Below are 17,720 nucleotides of genomic sequence, written 5' to 3'. Positions count from 1 at the left end.
TTCCCTAAATATGTTCAGAATCAGTTCCGTTCCCCTCGTAATTAGATTTGTAGGAAATGAAAAAGCAGCCATCAAACTGGGGGCTTTTCAATAAGTCATAAATCTCCGCCTGCGGAAGCCCATCTGCCTCTGTGCCGCACATCTGGGCACATCTGGGCACATCTGGGCACATCTGGGCACATCTGCCTGCGCTGCCTTTGCTGCGGGCTCGAGGATCGTGTCCTCCCGGGGATGTGCAGCTGTGGTGACACGGGGTGACAGCTGGGACAGGTGCACCTGACACCTTTGCACTCCGTGGCTCCGGTTCCTGTGTCTGGGAAGTCTCCCGTAGAGGCTGAGTCGGTTTTTCTCTTCTAGGAAGGTGTGAGGCTGAGAACAAAGCGAATGCTCTGCTCCCAGCACAGAGCAGCAAACCTGGCTCCCGCTGTCCTCCCTCCCTGGGGACACTCGGGGACAGGGCTGKAGGAGGACACCCTCGGTGTGAAGCCATCTGTGTGTGTCACCTCAGCTCCAGAGCAGGGACAGCCCTGTTGCCTCTGCGTTGGCTTTCCTACCGGATGGCCTGGAAGGAGGATTCTTACAAAAGATCTCTCTCATTCTGTCTCTGATTTTCTCCTGTGGAATCCACCCATTTGTGTTGCTTTAGGCAGCACACAAACCCCACACGCTTCTGCCTTTTGCCCAGGCATCAAAAAAACCTGGCCCGTGTGCCAATCATGGGGTTCTGATTGCATGATTGATTATCAGCCTCCAAATTGAATCCATGAGGGTTCGAGCCCAGCTTTATGACCAGAATTCCAAAAATAAATTCACAAAGGGGTGACATTTAAAGATGTTTCCATGACCCTCTGATGTTTCAGCCAGTAAAGGGATTGCTTATACAATAACATTCCTTCCTAATGTGTTCAACCTGCTGTTGTTGGGATCAAGTGGTGTAGCTTAAGATACAAGAGAAATCCAAATTGAAAATGTATTCAGATTTCATGTGCCTGGATTTCAAGGCTGTTTTACTCTCTACAGAGCCCCCACTTTGACTGCCAAAGCACACAGATAAATTATTCACTTTTATACCATCGTGGCCTAATAGTCATTTCATAACTCTCTTCTATCTATCATATTATCACCTTTGCTAATTTTKTTTTAATCTGTGGAGGAAGGTATTCATTAACATTGATCTGTTGCTTTATCTGAGTGCTGCTTCTCCTTCTGAGAGCTCTCATCAAGCTAGAAGGCTTAATGTTGGTAATGAATCCAACTGGGATGAGGCTGGCAGTGGGCTTGGAGCATCTCACACCAGGGGATAAACAGGGCTGGGAATGCTCAGACCAGCAGGACCTGGAGGAATTAGAGGGATTAAGATTTCTTCTCACAAAAAAAAAAAAAAAAAAAAAAAAAAAAAAAAAAAAAAAAAAAAAAAAAAAAAAAAAAAAAAGAAGAAATAATGTCTCGTTTCAACTTCCCTGTTTGTTGTGTGCCTAATGCAAACTGGAATTGTGCTGAATGGAGCCTCGTCAGGTCTCCAGCTCTGGCACAGCTGCAGGGCTCCAAACCAGCCCTATCTTTCAGCCACAAATTGCAGGGGTGTGGGTCAGATAATAAGATTTTACAAGCCTGATAGCAGCAGGACCCTGGCGATGCTGATGAGGTGTGSGGATGCTGTATGTTGACATATTGGAGGTGATACTAATAATCTGGRAAAGCTGAGAGTTTCACTGACTCCTCTCAGAGAATGATCAGACTCTCAGGAGAGTATCAGGAATCCTTGCACGGACTTGCCTCAGTGTTGGATCAGGCCCTCACTCTGAGGCAGCTCCAAGGTCTCGAGGTTTCCATTAGCAAAAAAACTACTATTTTTCAAAATCTTTTCRAAGTCTTTTCTCCCTGTAGTGCTGAAAACAGCACTGGCATGGAGCTAAACTGGTGGCAGCTATTACCCTAATGCACTCTCATTTGAGGAATTCCCTGGTTGATCAAAACACTTAAAGCAGCCAAACGCTGCAGTTTTTCAGCCCTTTTTTCCTCAACACACACATGACTTCACAAAGTCAGACAAGTAACCTCCCATTTTCTYTCTCAGCTGGATACCAAACAGTATCTCACAGGGGAAATCACTTTATTATTTCTAGAGCAGCATTTCTTAATAACTGCTGGAGGAAATTATCAACTTTAAACTCTGGAGACTAAATTCCTTCTTTGTTCCCCAAAAATTTAAGGATGCTCCAGTAGTTTAGACCACAGACTTTCAGTTCAGAAAAGTTTGCTTTGGTTCTGTCCTGCGTGGCAGTGGACAGGAGTCCAGGATCCCTAAAGGCAGATTCCCTAAAGACAGGATCCCTAAAGGCAGATTCCCTAAAGACAGGATCCCTAAAGGCAGAATCCCTAAAGACAGGATCCCTAAAGGCAGGATCCCTAAAGGGAGGTTTCCTAGGGGCAGGACCCCTAAAGGCACCAAAGGACATAATTACATTGAAATAATTGGAACTGGGTTTCCTCTCTACCTCTGAGAGCATGGCTCGCCCTYCTCCCGTGCCTCAGTTTCCCACCTGTAGCATTTCCCCCAGGGCTGTGTGAGGGATGTGAGGGGTGTGGAGCTCCTTATTCCATCCGAGGAGCTGCAGGGGATGTTCAGCCTCAGCCTGCCCACCCCAAGGCTCTCTCTGTGCACTCAGATCGACCTGCTGGGCTRCTTTTCCCAGCTCATGGGGTCAGGCACRGGGAGCTGCTCTCCAGCCCYGGTGTTTGCTGRGCTGGGCTCAGCTCTCAGCCTGAGCCTAGCCTGGGCTAATCCCCGTGGGCAGCAGCCCACACTGACCAGTCCCCATGCTGCTCATGGGCCACTGCAGCCTTCAGCACCCTCAGCCACCTCACCCCGCAGCTCCTCCCCTAAAAAAACCCCAGATCTGAGYGTCAGGAAAGCCGAGGTGCCCAAAACAAGGAGGCACAGCACCCACCTGGCAGAGATGCCCAGTGTGAGGACAGCATCATCTGCTCTTTGTGTTTCGCTGGTAAGGCAGTGGGTAAAAATACCACCATCTGTTTCTTTCTGAAAGTGATAACTGATGAGTTACCCTTGACATTTTGAGTAAATATTTAACCAGAAAAAAAGAAGGGAAATAAGCTTTAGCTTTTCAGGATAGAGTTTAAAGCCAACAGTTTTGGTAAGAGCTGGTGGCTGTGTGCTGGGCACTGCAGATCACTCCTCCTGCAGGTTCTGGGGCAGGAGAGGGCTGGTGTAGGTTGGCTGTGGTCCCAGCTCAGGCCACACATGATGGGTGTGTGGATATGTCCATGGGGACTTCTGGGAGCACCATACCCGGGAGAGGAGGAGGAGGAGAACTCAGACCCTGTCCAGGCAGAAAAACTCCAGCAGTGCTTCAGGTGGTGGAGCCAGACCTGGGAAGGAATGGGAGAGATGGTGAAAAGACTCCTATGTCAAAAGAAAAAACCAGGCAGAAACCAGAAGGTGAAGAAATTTCGGGCAAATTTGAGTGCTGAGTGTTCAGAGGAGTCACCAGCAGCACCCAGAAATGCACAGGCACATCCCTCCCCTGACTTTCACAGCAGTYGACTGCTTCTGACTCGTGAAAGCGCAGTTTCTATGGCACCAGTACAAACTGATTTACAGTGCCAGTGAAAGGCTTGATTCCAGTTGGCATCGAGAGGAGGGAGGCATGTAACCTCTTCAGATGCCTTTCTTGGTCCCCACCTTCAGGTCGCTGAAGCTGAATACCTCGTTCATCTTTCCCAGCGTGGTGAGATGGCTTCTCTAAATCACACAGGACTTGTCCTTTCTTTGCAACACTGTCCTTGAAAGTATAGTGCAGTTTCCACTTTTCTTTTTTTCTTTCGTTCAGTCATGAAGTCCACATTATTCTTCTTCAAGTTTCTGATATGATCTAATCTTCTGTTATGAAATTCTGTGTGATACCAGACAGAGAGGAACTACAGAAATTAGGTTAGGTGCTTCTGGTCCTGCCAGTGAAGTTTCACCTGGTTCAGAGCTGAGGCTGTACAGTGGGTATGAAGCAGAAATTGTGATGGTCTGAGGGGTAGCTCAGGTCTCTGTTCACAGCAGCACTGTAAGTACAAGTACAGATTATTTTTTAAGATGAGAGTGGTGAAAATGCTGGCAGAGATTGCATGGAGAGGTGATAAATGCCCCATCCCTGGAAATATCAGGGGCTCTGAGCACCCTGATCTGGTGGAAGGTGTCCCTGCTCATTGCAGGGGGTTGGATTAGATGACTTTTAAAGCTCCCTTCAAACCCAAATAATTCCATGATTCTGTAATTGCTACACATGTGCAGGCAGATGTGTAAGAGTGGCAGCTCCGTTTCACAGACTGAGACAGGGAAATCAGGAATCTTGCCTAATTCTTTGCTGCAAGGGACAATGGGAGGCCCTCTCTTTTGACTCCTGGACAGGCTACAGGCATGAAAATCTGTGTCTGTGGACGGCTCAAACAAAGCAGCTGGATTTTCTGACCTGGCTCCTCATATTTTCTCCTCCTTTTCTTTATTTTTGCAAAGTTGTGTGTGTTAGCCAGAGAGCCTTCCCCTCTAAGACSTCTGTAACTTCACAGGTGAATTTTCCAGAAGTGCTTTTTCTATCATGATTTTTSAGTTAGTTATCATTCCAAAAAATAATCTAATGCTGTGTTCTTCATATCTTCTGTTTTGATAGGAGACAAAGTGGGACAGGAACAACACTCACAWCTTTTGTGTTTCCTTGCCCCTACAGGGTCATTAGTCGAGCCCAAGGACTGAAGCTGGTGGTGGAGACTCTCATGTCATCCCTGAAGCCCATTGGGAACATTGTGGTCATCTGCTGTGCCTTTTTCATAATCTTTGGGATCCTGGGAGTTCAGGTGAGTCCTCTTAAGCCTCAGCACTTAATGTGGCAGCTGAATGAGCCCCACATTGCCCCACATTTGGGTGTCTGTCCCCTTTGCACAGTGTGAGCCTTTCTGGAGCTGAGGTCAGGATGGATGGGGTGTCCCTGCTCACTGCGGGGAGTTGGACTAGGTGACCCATAAAGATCCCTTTCAATTCTATGATTTATGATCTCCACCTTTTTTCTAGTCACAAACTGATGGGGAAGTAGAAACCCAGAGCTGAAATCGTTGTAAACTCCAGAGAGACCTTGACCTAGAGATCCATTCAGATTCTGACAGTTTGTGTGACTGAACATTTGCAGAAATGAAGGTTTCTGAGTGTGTTTCTTGCTGGCWCTGCTGGCAATATCCTCAGCCCCAGGAGTGCAGGAGCCCAGGGGAAAAGTGGCAGTTTCCAATGCAATTGGTTTCTCATTACCTGGGAAGAAGAGATTGCTTCATATAAATATTCCGACATAGCACTTACTCCTTCCTGAAGTTTATCTGATCTGTCACAGCCATCTTTTGGAAAGCAACTCCATTTGGCTTTGTTTTGGAAAGGTGTCTTATAAAAATATTTCACACTAACATAGTGTTGGAATAATAAATACAGCACTGGAAATAAACAGGGAAGGAAATCATGCCATCCATAACCACCTCAGCAGCTAGATTGGTTTAGCATTACAGCACAACAGCCCCCATCCATTACATTAAACGGATTCATAAAACTAAGCATATCCCGTAAAACAATCTAACACTCAGACATGGGGAAATTTATGCCAGACAACAAAACTTGCAGTATGCTCTTTGAATTTCATCCCTGCTAATTGCAGCGCTTTCCCCGGTGACTTGCAGCCTTTCGTTAAATTGTCATGACTATTGATGCGATTCGGCGGTAGATACAAGCAAGACTGATCCTGTATTCAGGATGCAAAATTCTCAGTTAATATTTATGTCTAATTAGGTGTAAGATGAGGCCGGAGCTATTTTCTATAAAAAGATGATCTCTCAAAGTTACAGTTAGGTTTTTTCCATTTAAATATAAGCTGGGGATCAAACTAGAGGTTTTTAATGCTATTAAAATCCAGACATTGAAGTTTCTAACACYGCTTCCTCTTAGCAAGACTGTTTTGGTTGTAGAGCTGTCCATGGGTGAATAGTCATTAATAAGACAAAAGAAATAGGTGGATAAAGCAAATCCAGTASGAAACATTGAGTCTTTTCCTTTTTKAAGTCCTAAAGTGTGAAGCACTGACAGGGATCAGTGTTTTTGCAAATTGGGCTTTGAATTTCCAGACCCACCTGAGTGGCATTACAGTGCAGCTCCAGGAGAAGTTGTATTTACAGACAATATGCTAAAACCAGCTATTTACCTTTCTGCTTAATTAAAACTTTTCTCTGTGAAGACTATATCTCCCCAGTCTGCCTTACCACRGATAGTGTTTCTCCATGGAAAGATCAGGGAATACTTCTCGCATCCAAAAAATTCTGTGATTGCGTCGAGCAGTGATTAATTTTGCATGCCTGGAGACCATCTTCCTGCTGTTGATTTCTGAAGGAAACCCATGGAGTAATGCGTGGGTTTATCTTGTTCACTATTATTTCTACTGATATTTGTCTAGAACAACAGATCAAACCCCGTCAGCGTCTCATCTCTGTATGCCCAGGTGGTGTTTTAAGGAGCCTGGAGAGCAGGTTGCCATTTCCCCCCCTTCCCAACAGTAATGTCAATAGCTTCTGTCAGCAAATAAAACTAGATTTGTTGGCTGTCTCCTGGGCTTTGATACCATCCATCCTGCTAGCATCAATCACCCTGTCTGAAGCAGTAATCATCCCCTGCCACTCTCTCTTCCATGCGTGGGAAGCACCAGGTCCAGAATTAAGCACGTGGAGGCTCCTGTTCCTCGTGCAGGTATAAATCAGGGGCTGGCTCCTCAGGAGTTGAATCTCCCCAGGCTTAAACCAAAGAAAATAAGCTCAGGATCTGAGTTGGCTGGGTGCAGGGAATATTTAAGCTGTGCACAGGGAATATTTTCAGTGACCCTGCACAGACTGCAGAGCYTTGTGACAGCTGGGGCACAGCACCCAGGAACAGAGAGCAGAGCAGGACTGACAGCGGTGTTGATCCAACAAGAACATCACCCCCAGGGGCTCGTCTCCCCTCTGAAGCGTCCTCTTGTGACCTCTTTGAGCAGAGATTAGTCCATCCCTGGGTCTCTTCACTGCCACCTTTCCTCTGCTGACAGAGGGCCCCCGTTGCACTCCGTTTGTCGTTAGCTGGGCTGAGGTCCCTCAGTTGTTCCACATGTGGTAAGAAGCCATTAGCTGCTCTGGGCTGTTGGCTGGGGTCACTCTTGAGCTGGAAAGCCACGAGCAAAGACCTTTGTGCCGGTCTCAGACCGCTGAACCAGACAGCCTAATGCATGAGGTGGGTGTCCTAAACGATGTGGAATCATGCATTTGCTCATTAGGTGTGTATAATACAGGCTGCTTATTCCTAATAACCTGCGTGAATGGGGTCAGTTCCCTCAACAGCTCTGGTTGGTGTGGGCTGTGCAGAGAACCCCGGAGAAATCCTGMCGACTGACCCCTGACACTCCCTCTCTCCTTTGCGTGTTTTGCAGCTTTTCAAAGGCAAGTTTTTTGTCTGCCAGGGGGAGGACACCAGAAACATCACAAATAAATCGGATTGCACAGAAGCCAGCTACAAATGGGTCCGGCACAAGTATAATTTTGATAATCTCGGCCAGGTATTAATAGAACGGTAATCTGCTTCTTTGCTCCTTTACCTCCTTGACTTAAAACCTGTGCATTATTATCCCATGGGATTTTCTTGCAGGGCACYGCCAGCCACAGTAAATATTCAGTTCACATGCACAGCATTCTGTCTCTGTAAATCCCAAAGGCAGTGTTTCCGAGCAGGCATACACTTCTTTTCGGAACAGAACAAGCACATTGTGGCTTCGTGGAGCACTTAATTGCTTCACTGCTACATAACAAACCAAATATATCTTGCAGAAGGGCTTGTCTAATAGAGCTGGACATTTTCAGCCATCTCAGCTACGCAGCCTTATTTTAGCAGTGTGGTAAGGACTAATTAGTTGGGAGCAGTAGAGAGCTGGAGGGTGGAAATGAAGCTGCTTTTGTCTTCGGCACTGTGGTTTCCGAATTACCGCTCGCTGCYGAACCGGGCGTTGGCATTGATAGGTTTTGCTGCCAAGAGAAATCTTGGTCATCAAAGTGTCCCATTATCAGACAGGTAATGACATTCCTCAGGCAGGAAAGGGCAAAGAGAGGAGTAAGATGTTACAAGGAAAAGAGCTTTAGTGCAGCCGTGCCTAACTCTTTTTTCCCCGTGCGTTTCTAGGCCCTGATGTCTCTGTTTGTCCTGGCCTCCAAGGACGGGTGGGTGGACATCATGTACGATGGCCTGGATGCGGTGGGAGTGGACCAGCAGGTACGGGCTGCAGCAGAGCTCTGACAAATGCCTTGTCAAAGGTCACACAATTCAGCTCTTGTTTCACAAAGTACCCTGTGCTTCCGCCGTCAGATGGGGTTATGGGGTTAGGATCCAGGGTGGCGTTTCATCCGAGTCGTGGGATGTAACAAGGAGYTCACTAAAAAGTCTGGATTTGTACTCAACCTGTTCCCTACTGATTTTGCAACACGACTGGTTGTAACTCGCGTTAGGAGAAGAGCCCCTATCAAAGGATGGTTTGACTTTTTTAAGCAGTTGAGGAAAAAAGAAATGCTTTGTGTAGATACAGGTTTTCAGTGAGGGACTTAACAGTAGCCTCACAGGGTGCTGCTGTGCTTTTRGCAGAAAAGAGGTGGTGCTTCTGTCCTCAAAACACTTTCTGGTTTGGGAGCAGTCAGTTAAAATGTCTCAGAAAGCTCTAATTTTCAGGAGGAGCAGAGCASCCTGTGCTGCCTGAAAGGGCCACAGGTTCTGTGGATGGCACAGCCACATCAGTTTGCTCCCATTCGTTTCTTTTTTTTGAGGTTCAGTTGAAATTTGCCTTCTTCCACTTTGCAGCCAGTCATGAACTACAACCCATGGATGCTCCTCTACTTCATTTCCTTCCTGCTGATCGTGGCCTTCTTTGTCCTCAACATGTTTGTGGGGGTGGTGGTGGAGAACTTCCACAAGTGTCGGCAGCACCAGGAGGAGGAAGAAGCCAAGAGGCGGGAGGAGAAGAGGCTGCGCCGGCTGGAGAAAAAGAGAAGGAGTAAGGAGAAACAGATGGCTGGTCGGTAGTCTTTCCACATCTTTCTGAGTCCTGCTTGACCTTCCACACAATCCCCTCCTCCCTCCCCTCCCTGCCTCGCGTCTGGTGATCATTCTTCTCCCCAAAAGCATGTCCAGCTATAAAATTTGCATGAAGGAAATAGTGTCGGTTTAGGCTGAGCAAGGAGCCATGGAAGCCTTTTTTAATGGCTGCATGATTTGCAACGACCTTTCCATTGGAGGTTATTTAAATTTAAAAAAATAATRATAATCAGACCTGGAGCTTCTTGGATAGCAGAGCTCAGTGTTACACAAATAGTGACAACTGCAAAGATCAGCAGTGCTGGATGGCATCATAAATCTGAGTCATGAGCACTGCTCTGATAACTGGATTCACTATTTGGTTTATTACAGTCTTGTAATGCCACAGTGATGTTACCTGTCCCATTTATCAAGCAGGTTTATTTATTGGCACAGTAGCACCACTGCTATTCAAGAACGTAATAAAATAATGGAGCCATCTCATTCTAGTAATGCTTTAAAACTCCTTAGAGAAACATATCAATGCATTTGCTTGAGAAATACAGATTAGAAGGGAAAAAAAAAACCAGATGAGGAGAGTAACTAACTAGACAAAATAGTGCAGGTGCAAATTGAACCCAGTTCCCAACTGGATGTGTAAGTGTGCAGCCCTGCCTAGAAGAGGCTCTGCAGGTGAAAGGAGGAAAGACCCCACTCTGCCAAAAGTCCAACCTGGCGTTTGTCTCTTAGTCTCTTTTTGTTTGAATGTAGTTGAGTCAGAAATAAGTTAGCCAGAGGCCACAGGTCAGAGGCGCTCTTCTTCTTGCATGCTCTCTCTTCTGACTGAACTTTCTCCATTGCCCTTCCTGTCCATGGCCTGGCACTTTCCCTCCCTGGTCAGTCCGCCTGCTGCTCTCTCCCTGTCCCCTTTCACTTCTCTATCTTTGACAGGCTTCAGGACACTTTAAGAGGCTGTCTGATCAGGGGCTTGTTCCCAAAGCTGGTGATTTAAAGTCTGTTTTATTTTTTAATAGCCACAGAGGTGTTTAATAGCTGTGACTGGCTTAATCACGGAGCCACATTGCCACAGCGCCGCCTCGGCCTCTCTCAGTTCAGCACTCACCCAAACATTTCCTTTGGTCACATCTTCCAGTCCCATGAGCTTCACAGGCTTTGTAACCACTAGGATGTGTCACACCAGCCCCAGGACATCAAACTTGGGTTTATGCCGAGAGCCTGGCTCCCTCGCTGGCCAGTGGAAAGATGGAGGCTTCCCTCAAGAGCGCTGGAGGACACGTTAGACTGTTCTCAGTTAAGTGGGATACAGATGGAAAGAGTATTTTTTTTTGTTGTTGGGTTTTTTTTGATTCTTTTTCCCCCTCAAGAAAATGCCTAGAAAGCTCTTTTGCTCAGTCCAAGCTCCCAAGTGCAGTTTCAGGCTGGTGAGCCAGAAAAGGATTTTAAAGGCTGGATAGAAAGACAGCTATTTAAAGTTGCAGTTTTGGAATGCAGACCTTTCTGCAGAAGAAAAATAGATGTTTAGTTATTATTAATTACCTTATTTATAATGCTAGAGGAACTAGATGAAGAAAAGACGTAAGTCTGGGCAATTTCCCAGCGGGAAGGAATCACAAACCATCCTTGGAGATACAGTTATTCATTCAGTGCTATGAAATGCCTAATTAAAGAGGCAATAAACAGCTATTTTACTGAGGATCAAATATTGCTGAGTATTCAATCGCCATAAAAACCTTTCAAGAGCAAMGTACGAAGTCCTCCAAATCACTTCAGAGCAGTTTTCCCCATCCCTGCTCAGCGAAACATTGGTTTTAATTGACCGTGTCCAGCTTTGCCCTCGGAGGCAACAGATGTCATTGCTTAACTCGGTTTCAGTGGGAACTTGGAGATGAAACCAAGACCAGGGCTGGGGTTGTGCCAGCAGCTGCATGGGRGATCCTTTCAGCTGGGCTTTCTGAGTGACCTCAGATGTCCAAACCAACCAAGGGGTGCCAAACATGGACATGTGGCTGGTGGCACGGTGATTTTGGGTTGTAGACTCCTGCAATGCGTTTATCCAGTTGCAACTCTGAAAAGCAGGGGAGCTGTGAGATCCAAGCTGTGGGCAGGTGCAGCAGTGGTCACTGTGAGCTGTTGCTGTCCCAGCAGGAAATGCTGTCCCAGATCGTCCTTCAGCGTCTTCTTCATCGTCACCTGAGGGGTTTCTCGGGGGATCTTGTAGGAGAAACACAAGAACCTTTCCTTTTTCACGTGTGCCTGAGCCCACCCTCCACGAGGCACCGGGATCCCACAACGGAGAGCCTGAGAGCCGTAGGCACCTCCGAAGGGGCTGGGGAAGTCTTGCCGCGTGTCCTGCCGGGTGATTAATGCCGTTTCGTTCTTTTAGATCTAATGCTGGATGATGTATTAATGGAGAGCTCAGCCAGTGCAGTGCAAGGTACTGGGAAGCCGGCACGTCTCGTCCCCCTGAATGGCAGTGCTGTGTCACTAACGGCCGCGCCCCAGGCGTCCCACTAAACCCTGTGTGTGGTGCAAAGCTCGTYCGCTTCCCCCGTGGCACACGCATCTCATCCCGGGCTGCAGGTCTGCAGACCTGCCCCAGCACTGACACTTGCAAACTCTTAATTTACTCCTCGATCATCTTATGTTATTCAGTATTTTTATTTTTATTTTTTTTTCTCCTCTGGTTTTCATTAAGACGCTGTCAGACTTTTCATGGCATTTTTTTTTAATTCCGTTTTTTTTGTTGGTTCTTTTAGCCTTTTTTTTTCCTTAGAGAATAATGACTGGACTGTGAAATGGGTCCTCCACTGTTGACTTTAGCTTCACAACCACCAGCTTAGGAGTCTGAATTATTTGCAGGCGTGTCTTTGGAAGGCTTAGGGAGGGTATTTCATTATTTCTTCAGCCCTTGCTCGTTGCTCCACGAACACTGTGCTCCAGGGAGTATTTTTTCCAGCAGGGTAAAATTCAGTTTAGGGCAGAGCCTCAATACTTTGACAGGGAGCTCAATCCTGCACCAACCCTCACTGTGGACATGGGGTTTAGTCACTGTGTTGCCCAGTTTGTAAATTCTGTGTCTTTATTAAGAGTAGCTCAATCCACGAGGCATCTTGTAAATTAAAAGAAATAAAGATGCCACCTCAAAGCCTTTCCAGGTCCTAGTGGGGATGGACCAGCTGGGCTGAACTTTGATGGGCTCTTCAGCAATCTCAAAACTCCCTTTCCCAGCCACCTCTTCCCAGGATGATGCTCAGGGCTGCAAATCTATCCCTTGCTCTTTTTATTTTTAGGAGAAGCTTTGATCTGGCAAGCGTTTTGTTTAATTCATTACTTAAAAATATTAGCCTGAATAATTAAAGAGGCACCAACATAGAAACAAATATAGCTGTAATTTTYGACAAAAATAATACAGTAGGAAAATTGTGCCATTAAAACTCTCACCTGGGCACAGGCTCCCACTGCTTGAGATGGGAGCAGGGCTCCATCCATCTCTCTTAGATTGCAGGGAGTTTTGATTAAATAAAAATTGGCTTTCACTGCAGAGATAACTCAAGGAGACAGAGGTTCTACCTTGTATTTCTAAGGCCTTGTTGGAAGTTATCACAACATGCTTTAATAAATCCTGAATCTCCTTCCCATTGCCATTCCTGATATTTATATTTCTCTGCTTTCTTTCTTGCTGCTCTTGCTGGGTCTCCTGGCCTCYCCTGTGAAACGGGGGCAGCGCGAGGGAGGGGCTCTCACTGGGTTTGGTGATCTGGTTATTTTTTCTTCTTTTTGCTTGATTGTGACTCCTGATCCCACAGAGTTGCATCAAGGCTGTCTTATTTWATGTTATTTTTAAGGCACTGAACTCATTCCAAACCCCTCTGTTATCCCGTGCAGGCTCAGAAAGTCTCTTAGAGTTTGCCCTCAATTGTCAGGTCTGTGCTTTGTGTTCCCTTTTGTCGTCTTTTCTTTGGATCCAGTGGCAGTGAATGTGCCATGCTGCTCTTCAGGCACCAGCGTGAGGAAATAGAAAGGTTTTATTTCTGAACCTGACTGTTGGGAATTTAGGGAATCAGTCCCSGGTGCTGCTGCCGAACCTCCTGTGGTTCAATGAGGAATGTGACCCAAAACTCTCCCACATCTCTGCACTTCCAGAGGGCTTCTTTTCTCTTTCTATGAAGCCAAAATGGAATATTTTGTGCGTGTGTGCGTGCGTGTGTGTGTGTGCACTGCTCCCTGGTGCTTAGTGAGATATTTTATAATTTTAGTTTTTCCTTTTTTTTTTCCCCCTCCAAGTCTACATTCTATCACAACTGGAATCTTCGCAGTGGAAATAATTTATCATTTTCCATTTCGCTTTTCTTTTYTTTTTTTTTTTTTTTATTTAWAAAAAAAWCCATTCAGTACAATAAAAGCCAAGTAAAACTCTGTGTTTAAATAAAACAAGTTCCTTCAGTGCAAACTACTTTTTAACCTAATAATATTCTTGATACAGTTTGTAAATCCAGCTGCGTCACGGGCTCAACGCTCACTGGTTTGCTGCTGTCCTCCAGATATACTCAAACCTGCAAAGGAGTTAATTCCCTTATTATAGCAGAAGGAAGAAGCTGARGGAGACAGTAATGGAATTGTCCCACTCTCGTGAATTCCAATTTCCCGTGCCCACGCACCTCCGGCTCRAAGTCACCTCGGGGAAAGTGGCAATTTCTCTCTTGACAGGGCTATATTCGGAGGCAGATGCTCCTCAGAGATATTTTGGAGCTGTGTGCCCAGCCCCATTCCCTCCAAAATAATGCAGTTTATGGGAAGGAAGTGGCCCCAGTCCCTGCTGTGCTGGTAGAGAGTGGCCAAGCTGGGTGGCTCCAGGAGCTGAGTGTCACTGGCCAGCAGGAACAGGGGCTCTGCTGGGCWCTGGTGAMATCCCACAGCCATCAGACAAATATRGCACAGGGTTTAGTGCCCTAGACCCAGCCTGGAATCACTGAACCCCAAGGGTACCTGGTCTGGGAGAAGCTAGACAGGGATTAGGAATGGGAAGTGTTTGTCCTGCAGCAGCAATGGTCATTTCCTTTCCAAACGGACAGGAGGGAACGGCGGTGAGTTCCCAGCCCTTGTCAAGGGGATCAGTTATAATCCTGCAGATTGATGCCAAGAGTTGAATAAAGCTTGGGATACATCATTTCTGAGTTGAGAACCCACAGAAATGATGAGCTAAAGCAGGGAGCCCCCAGTCCAAGCACTGCTGCCCTTGCCAGCACTGTCAGTGCCCGTGGAGCATCATCCATTCACCCAGGATGGAGGGGCAGGTGAGATGAAGGGGCAGCTGGGATGAAGAGGCAGGTGGGATGTGCTCAGACCAGCTCCCAACCAACTGCAACATCCCCCCCCCTACCTGGGTTAGGAGGAGATTTCTCAGGATCCCCTGTCTGAGCCAAGTTTATCCTGTGTAATGATCTCCAGATCTGACCCACTTCTCCCTCTCTCTTGGCCTCCAGCCACGGTGAAGCAGCTTGATTTACACCCTGTTTACCAGCCTGATGTCTCGTAGTGGGCTTTTGCTGTATTTCCTCATCTTTTCTCATCCTGCCAATTCTTCTCTATTGGTTTGCTCTCCTCCTCCTTCCTTTAACGCCATGTGTGCCGGGAAGCCACATTAACCTTTCCAGTAATAACCAAGACTAACCCAGAGCTCTTGTTGTTCTTGCCACAGTGTATTGTAACAGTACAGTAATGTGGTGTTGTGTTAGTTGTGAAGTTCAGCACCCGGAGTTTTAACAGATGTCTGTATTTCCCAAGATGTTGGTATTGTTAAGCTCTTTATTGCAATAATTACAAATGGCACTGTGTGATAGGGGGCACGGGCTTTGCACTGGGGGAATTTTAACAGAGTTATCCTCAAATTTTCTGCAGAAATCCGCAGGGTCGAGTTAAAAAAATGGTATTTTTACAGTGGGAAAAACCAGTTTATSTGTTCAGAAAGTCCCCTGCCCACCTAGACACAGTGGGGATGTACCCCTGGCCCTGAGGCAGCACGTTAGCCTGTGTGGGGTCATCCCATGGGAGCATCCGTACGGCACCGAGGTGCATGGCCAGCATGGGGACACGGGAGGAGTGAATGATGGCATGATTTATAAACAGGGCTGCCAAATCCCCTCTTGGCAAAATTGATGGGGAAGGGTGGAGCTTTCATCACTGGGAATTTTCAAATTCTGCAAGGGCAGCTGTGAGAGCAGCAYCCAGAGAGGTCTGGCTGTGGAAACAGCCTGGGAAAAGGGGAACAAAAGGTTTGGGAGAGGGGGGTGCAGAGGGAAAAAGCCTTTGCAGACATCTGAACAATTAGCAGCTCTGCTTATAAGGTCATGCAGTGGCTAATCCAGGTGCAGGAACCCTGCACAGGGAGCAYTTACAACCTCTCTCTAAATCCTCTCTCTGTTCTAACAGCATCGGTGATATTCTGCAGGATTTGGAATTGCCTGTCAGTCAAAGCTGAGAAAAAAAAATTGAATTCCAGTGTAATTATTCATAAGTAAATCCATTGCAGGAAAAGGTAGAAACATTGACATTTTCCTTTTTGAATGTGAATTATACATAAATGTGGAAGAAGTAAGTGATCCAATTACGATGGTGTTTCTTTCCGAGATGATAAGTTGGTTCATAAAAATAGGTCCTATTCCTAACCTAATTGTATTCAAACATTTTAGTTAATTTGCTACTCATAATTTAGCATAATGTGATCGAGATATCTTGACTTTATGGAGATTTATGCAGATTCTGAGATATCTGACAAAGTCTTATGAGTGAGTCAGCAACTACCAGTCTGCTTTTTTTTCAAAAGCACTCAATAGATTCAGCATGAAAATTAATTTTATAGACCTTTTCATCAATACTGGGCTTTAGCACTCAGGTGCAGATCACCTAAAGCCCACTGCAGATCAGAAAGWGAATAATTAATACTGTCTTTCATTTGATGACACTGAAACAGATTTTTGCACCTTCCAAACCCCTACAGAATAAAACCACTGAGTGTTTTTTCCCTYTGGTCCCTGGGCTGGAAGGGAAAGGTCTGTCTCTATGGAAAAAAACCAAGACTCTGATTTTTTTCAGGATCCTGTTATGAYGCAGGGAATGCATGAAACCATTAAATCTATGGATTTGATTGCAATGTCATTGACTATTGACAAAGTGAACTCTATTTCCAGGCAAAATGCAATCTTSTGAAGTTAGTTTTCCCATGGGGAAATCTAAATCCTTGCTTCTTGGCATCATTCTTCCCCAACTTTTTTACTTGGGCTAATGTATCAAACTGCACATTTGCTCTGGAGCACTAAATATCAACCCTGCAATTCTTACAGCTCAATAATTTTCATAACCAGTTGATCATGTAATTATGAGGGTAATATTACACTCTGACATCTTCAAGACAGCCCTTTCCACTTCAATCTGCATTATAATGCCTCCTTGAAAATTGTACTGAATTATATACTCAGCCTTGGCTTTTCCTCATTAGAGATTAGGTGAGTAAATGAGTTTATCTSGAGGAACATTCGGGGTCTGAAGACCGTGTGTCTTCCCCAAGGCAGCCAAACATGGGAATGAGCTGGACAGTGAAATCTGCACTGTGATAATCTTATTTGAATGGAGGATCGTTATTTTCTGATCACTAAGGCTCATTGATCAGTTTTCCTTGGTGTTTTTATGGACCATTTTTCAGTGCTCTGACAGCCAAAATTGTTGAATTCTGTCCTCTCTACAGTTTATTGCAAAGAACATTAATATCCCTGAACACTTTTCTCTTTYAAAGACCCCCACAAACTCAATGGCCTGTGTTTTTAGGCCATTGTTAGTAAAATCTGATGCCAGCATTGGGTTTTTAGATGCTTTGGGCATTTTTAAGATCAGCAGAAACAAAAATCGTTGTTCAATTKTAATTTAACTCAAATTTCCCTGCCRAGAAAAATGATCTTTAGCAGCACTCTCATCCCAACTCACCTCATCCCTGATGCCACAAGGCTGAGTATAGAGCWTGTCCCACTGAAGAGATTTAATGGATGTAAGATGATGGGAACCCTGCTGAGTATTAAAAAAAAAGGCAAAAAAGGGAAATAAAAAAGACAGCAYGTTGCTGTGATTGGTCTAGAACTGATCATCCCTGGAGCTGGAGAGTGAGGGTGCCTTGACTTGAGAAAGAAACAGAGAAATCCCTTGATTTGCCTGTCGCTCTCCCCCTCCCCGCTGCAGAAGCCCAGTGCAAGCCCTACTACTCGGATTACTCCCGMTTCCGCCTCCTGATCCACCAGATGTGCACCAGCCACTACCTGGATCTGTTCATCACCGGCGTCATCGGCCTCAACGTCATCACCATGGCCATGGAGCACTACCAGCAGCCAAAGGTACTGGAGAAACTGGGAATAGGCAGGGATGTGCTGATGGGCAGGGATAAGGCCAGTTTGCTGTCACACCTCCATCTTCGCCAGTGGGGTGTACCCTACACACCCCACAGCTTGGTCCCAACCCCATTCAGATTTTGGTAATGGTTCCCATTGCAGCTTTCCCTTCCAGTCAAGTGCAATCTGACTGCTTTGAAAATGAG

The 17,720-nt window shown here is 46.0% G+C and overlaps 1 protein-coding gene across 1 annotated transcript in view; it reads left to right on the top strand.

Annotated features, from left to right (window-relative positions):
- CACNA1G (calcium voltage-gated channel subunit alpha1 G) overlaps positions 1 to 17,720 on the top strand; it is a 141,328-nt gene that overhangs the window by 100,879 nt on the left and 22,729 nt on the right. Inside the window, exons 24-29 of the mRNA XM_057379402.1 lie at positions 4,740 to 4,866; positions 7,497 to 7,622; positions 8,240 to 8,329; positions 8,909 to 9,101; positions 11,526 to 11,576; positions 17,369 to 17,520. Of these exons, the coding sequence (XP_057235385.1) occupies positions 4,740 to 4,866; positions 7,497 to 7,622; positions 8,240 to 8,329; positions 8,909 to 9,101; positions 11,526 to 11,576; positions 17,369 to 17,520 (739 nt within the window). The remainder of the gene's footprint in view (positions 1 to 4,739; positions 4,867 to 7,496; positions 7,623 to 8,239; positions 8,330 to 8,908; positions 9,102 to 11,525; positions 11,577 to 17,368; positions 17,521 to 17,720) is intronic.

This window comes from Malurus melanocephalus, unplaced genomic scaffold (genome assembly GCF_030028575.1).
Source record: "Malurus melanocephalus ecotype Western Australia unplaced genomic scaffold, MMel_1.1 scaffold_403, whole genome shotgun sequence".
Lineage (NCBI taxonomy): Eukaryota > Metazoa > Chordata > Aves > Passeriformes > Maluridae > Malurus > Malurus melanocephalus.
The sequence above is the reverse complement of the archived record's forward strand: the minus strand, read 5'-3'. Positions and strand labels throughout refer to the sequence as shown.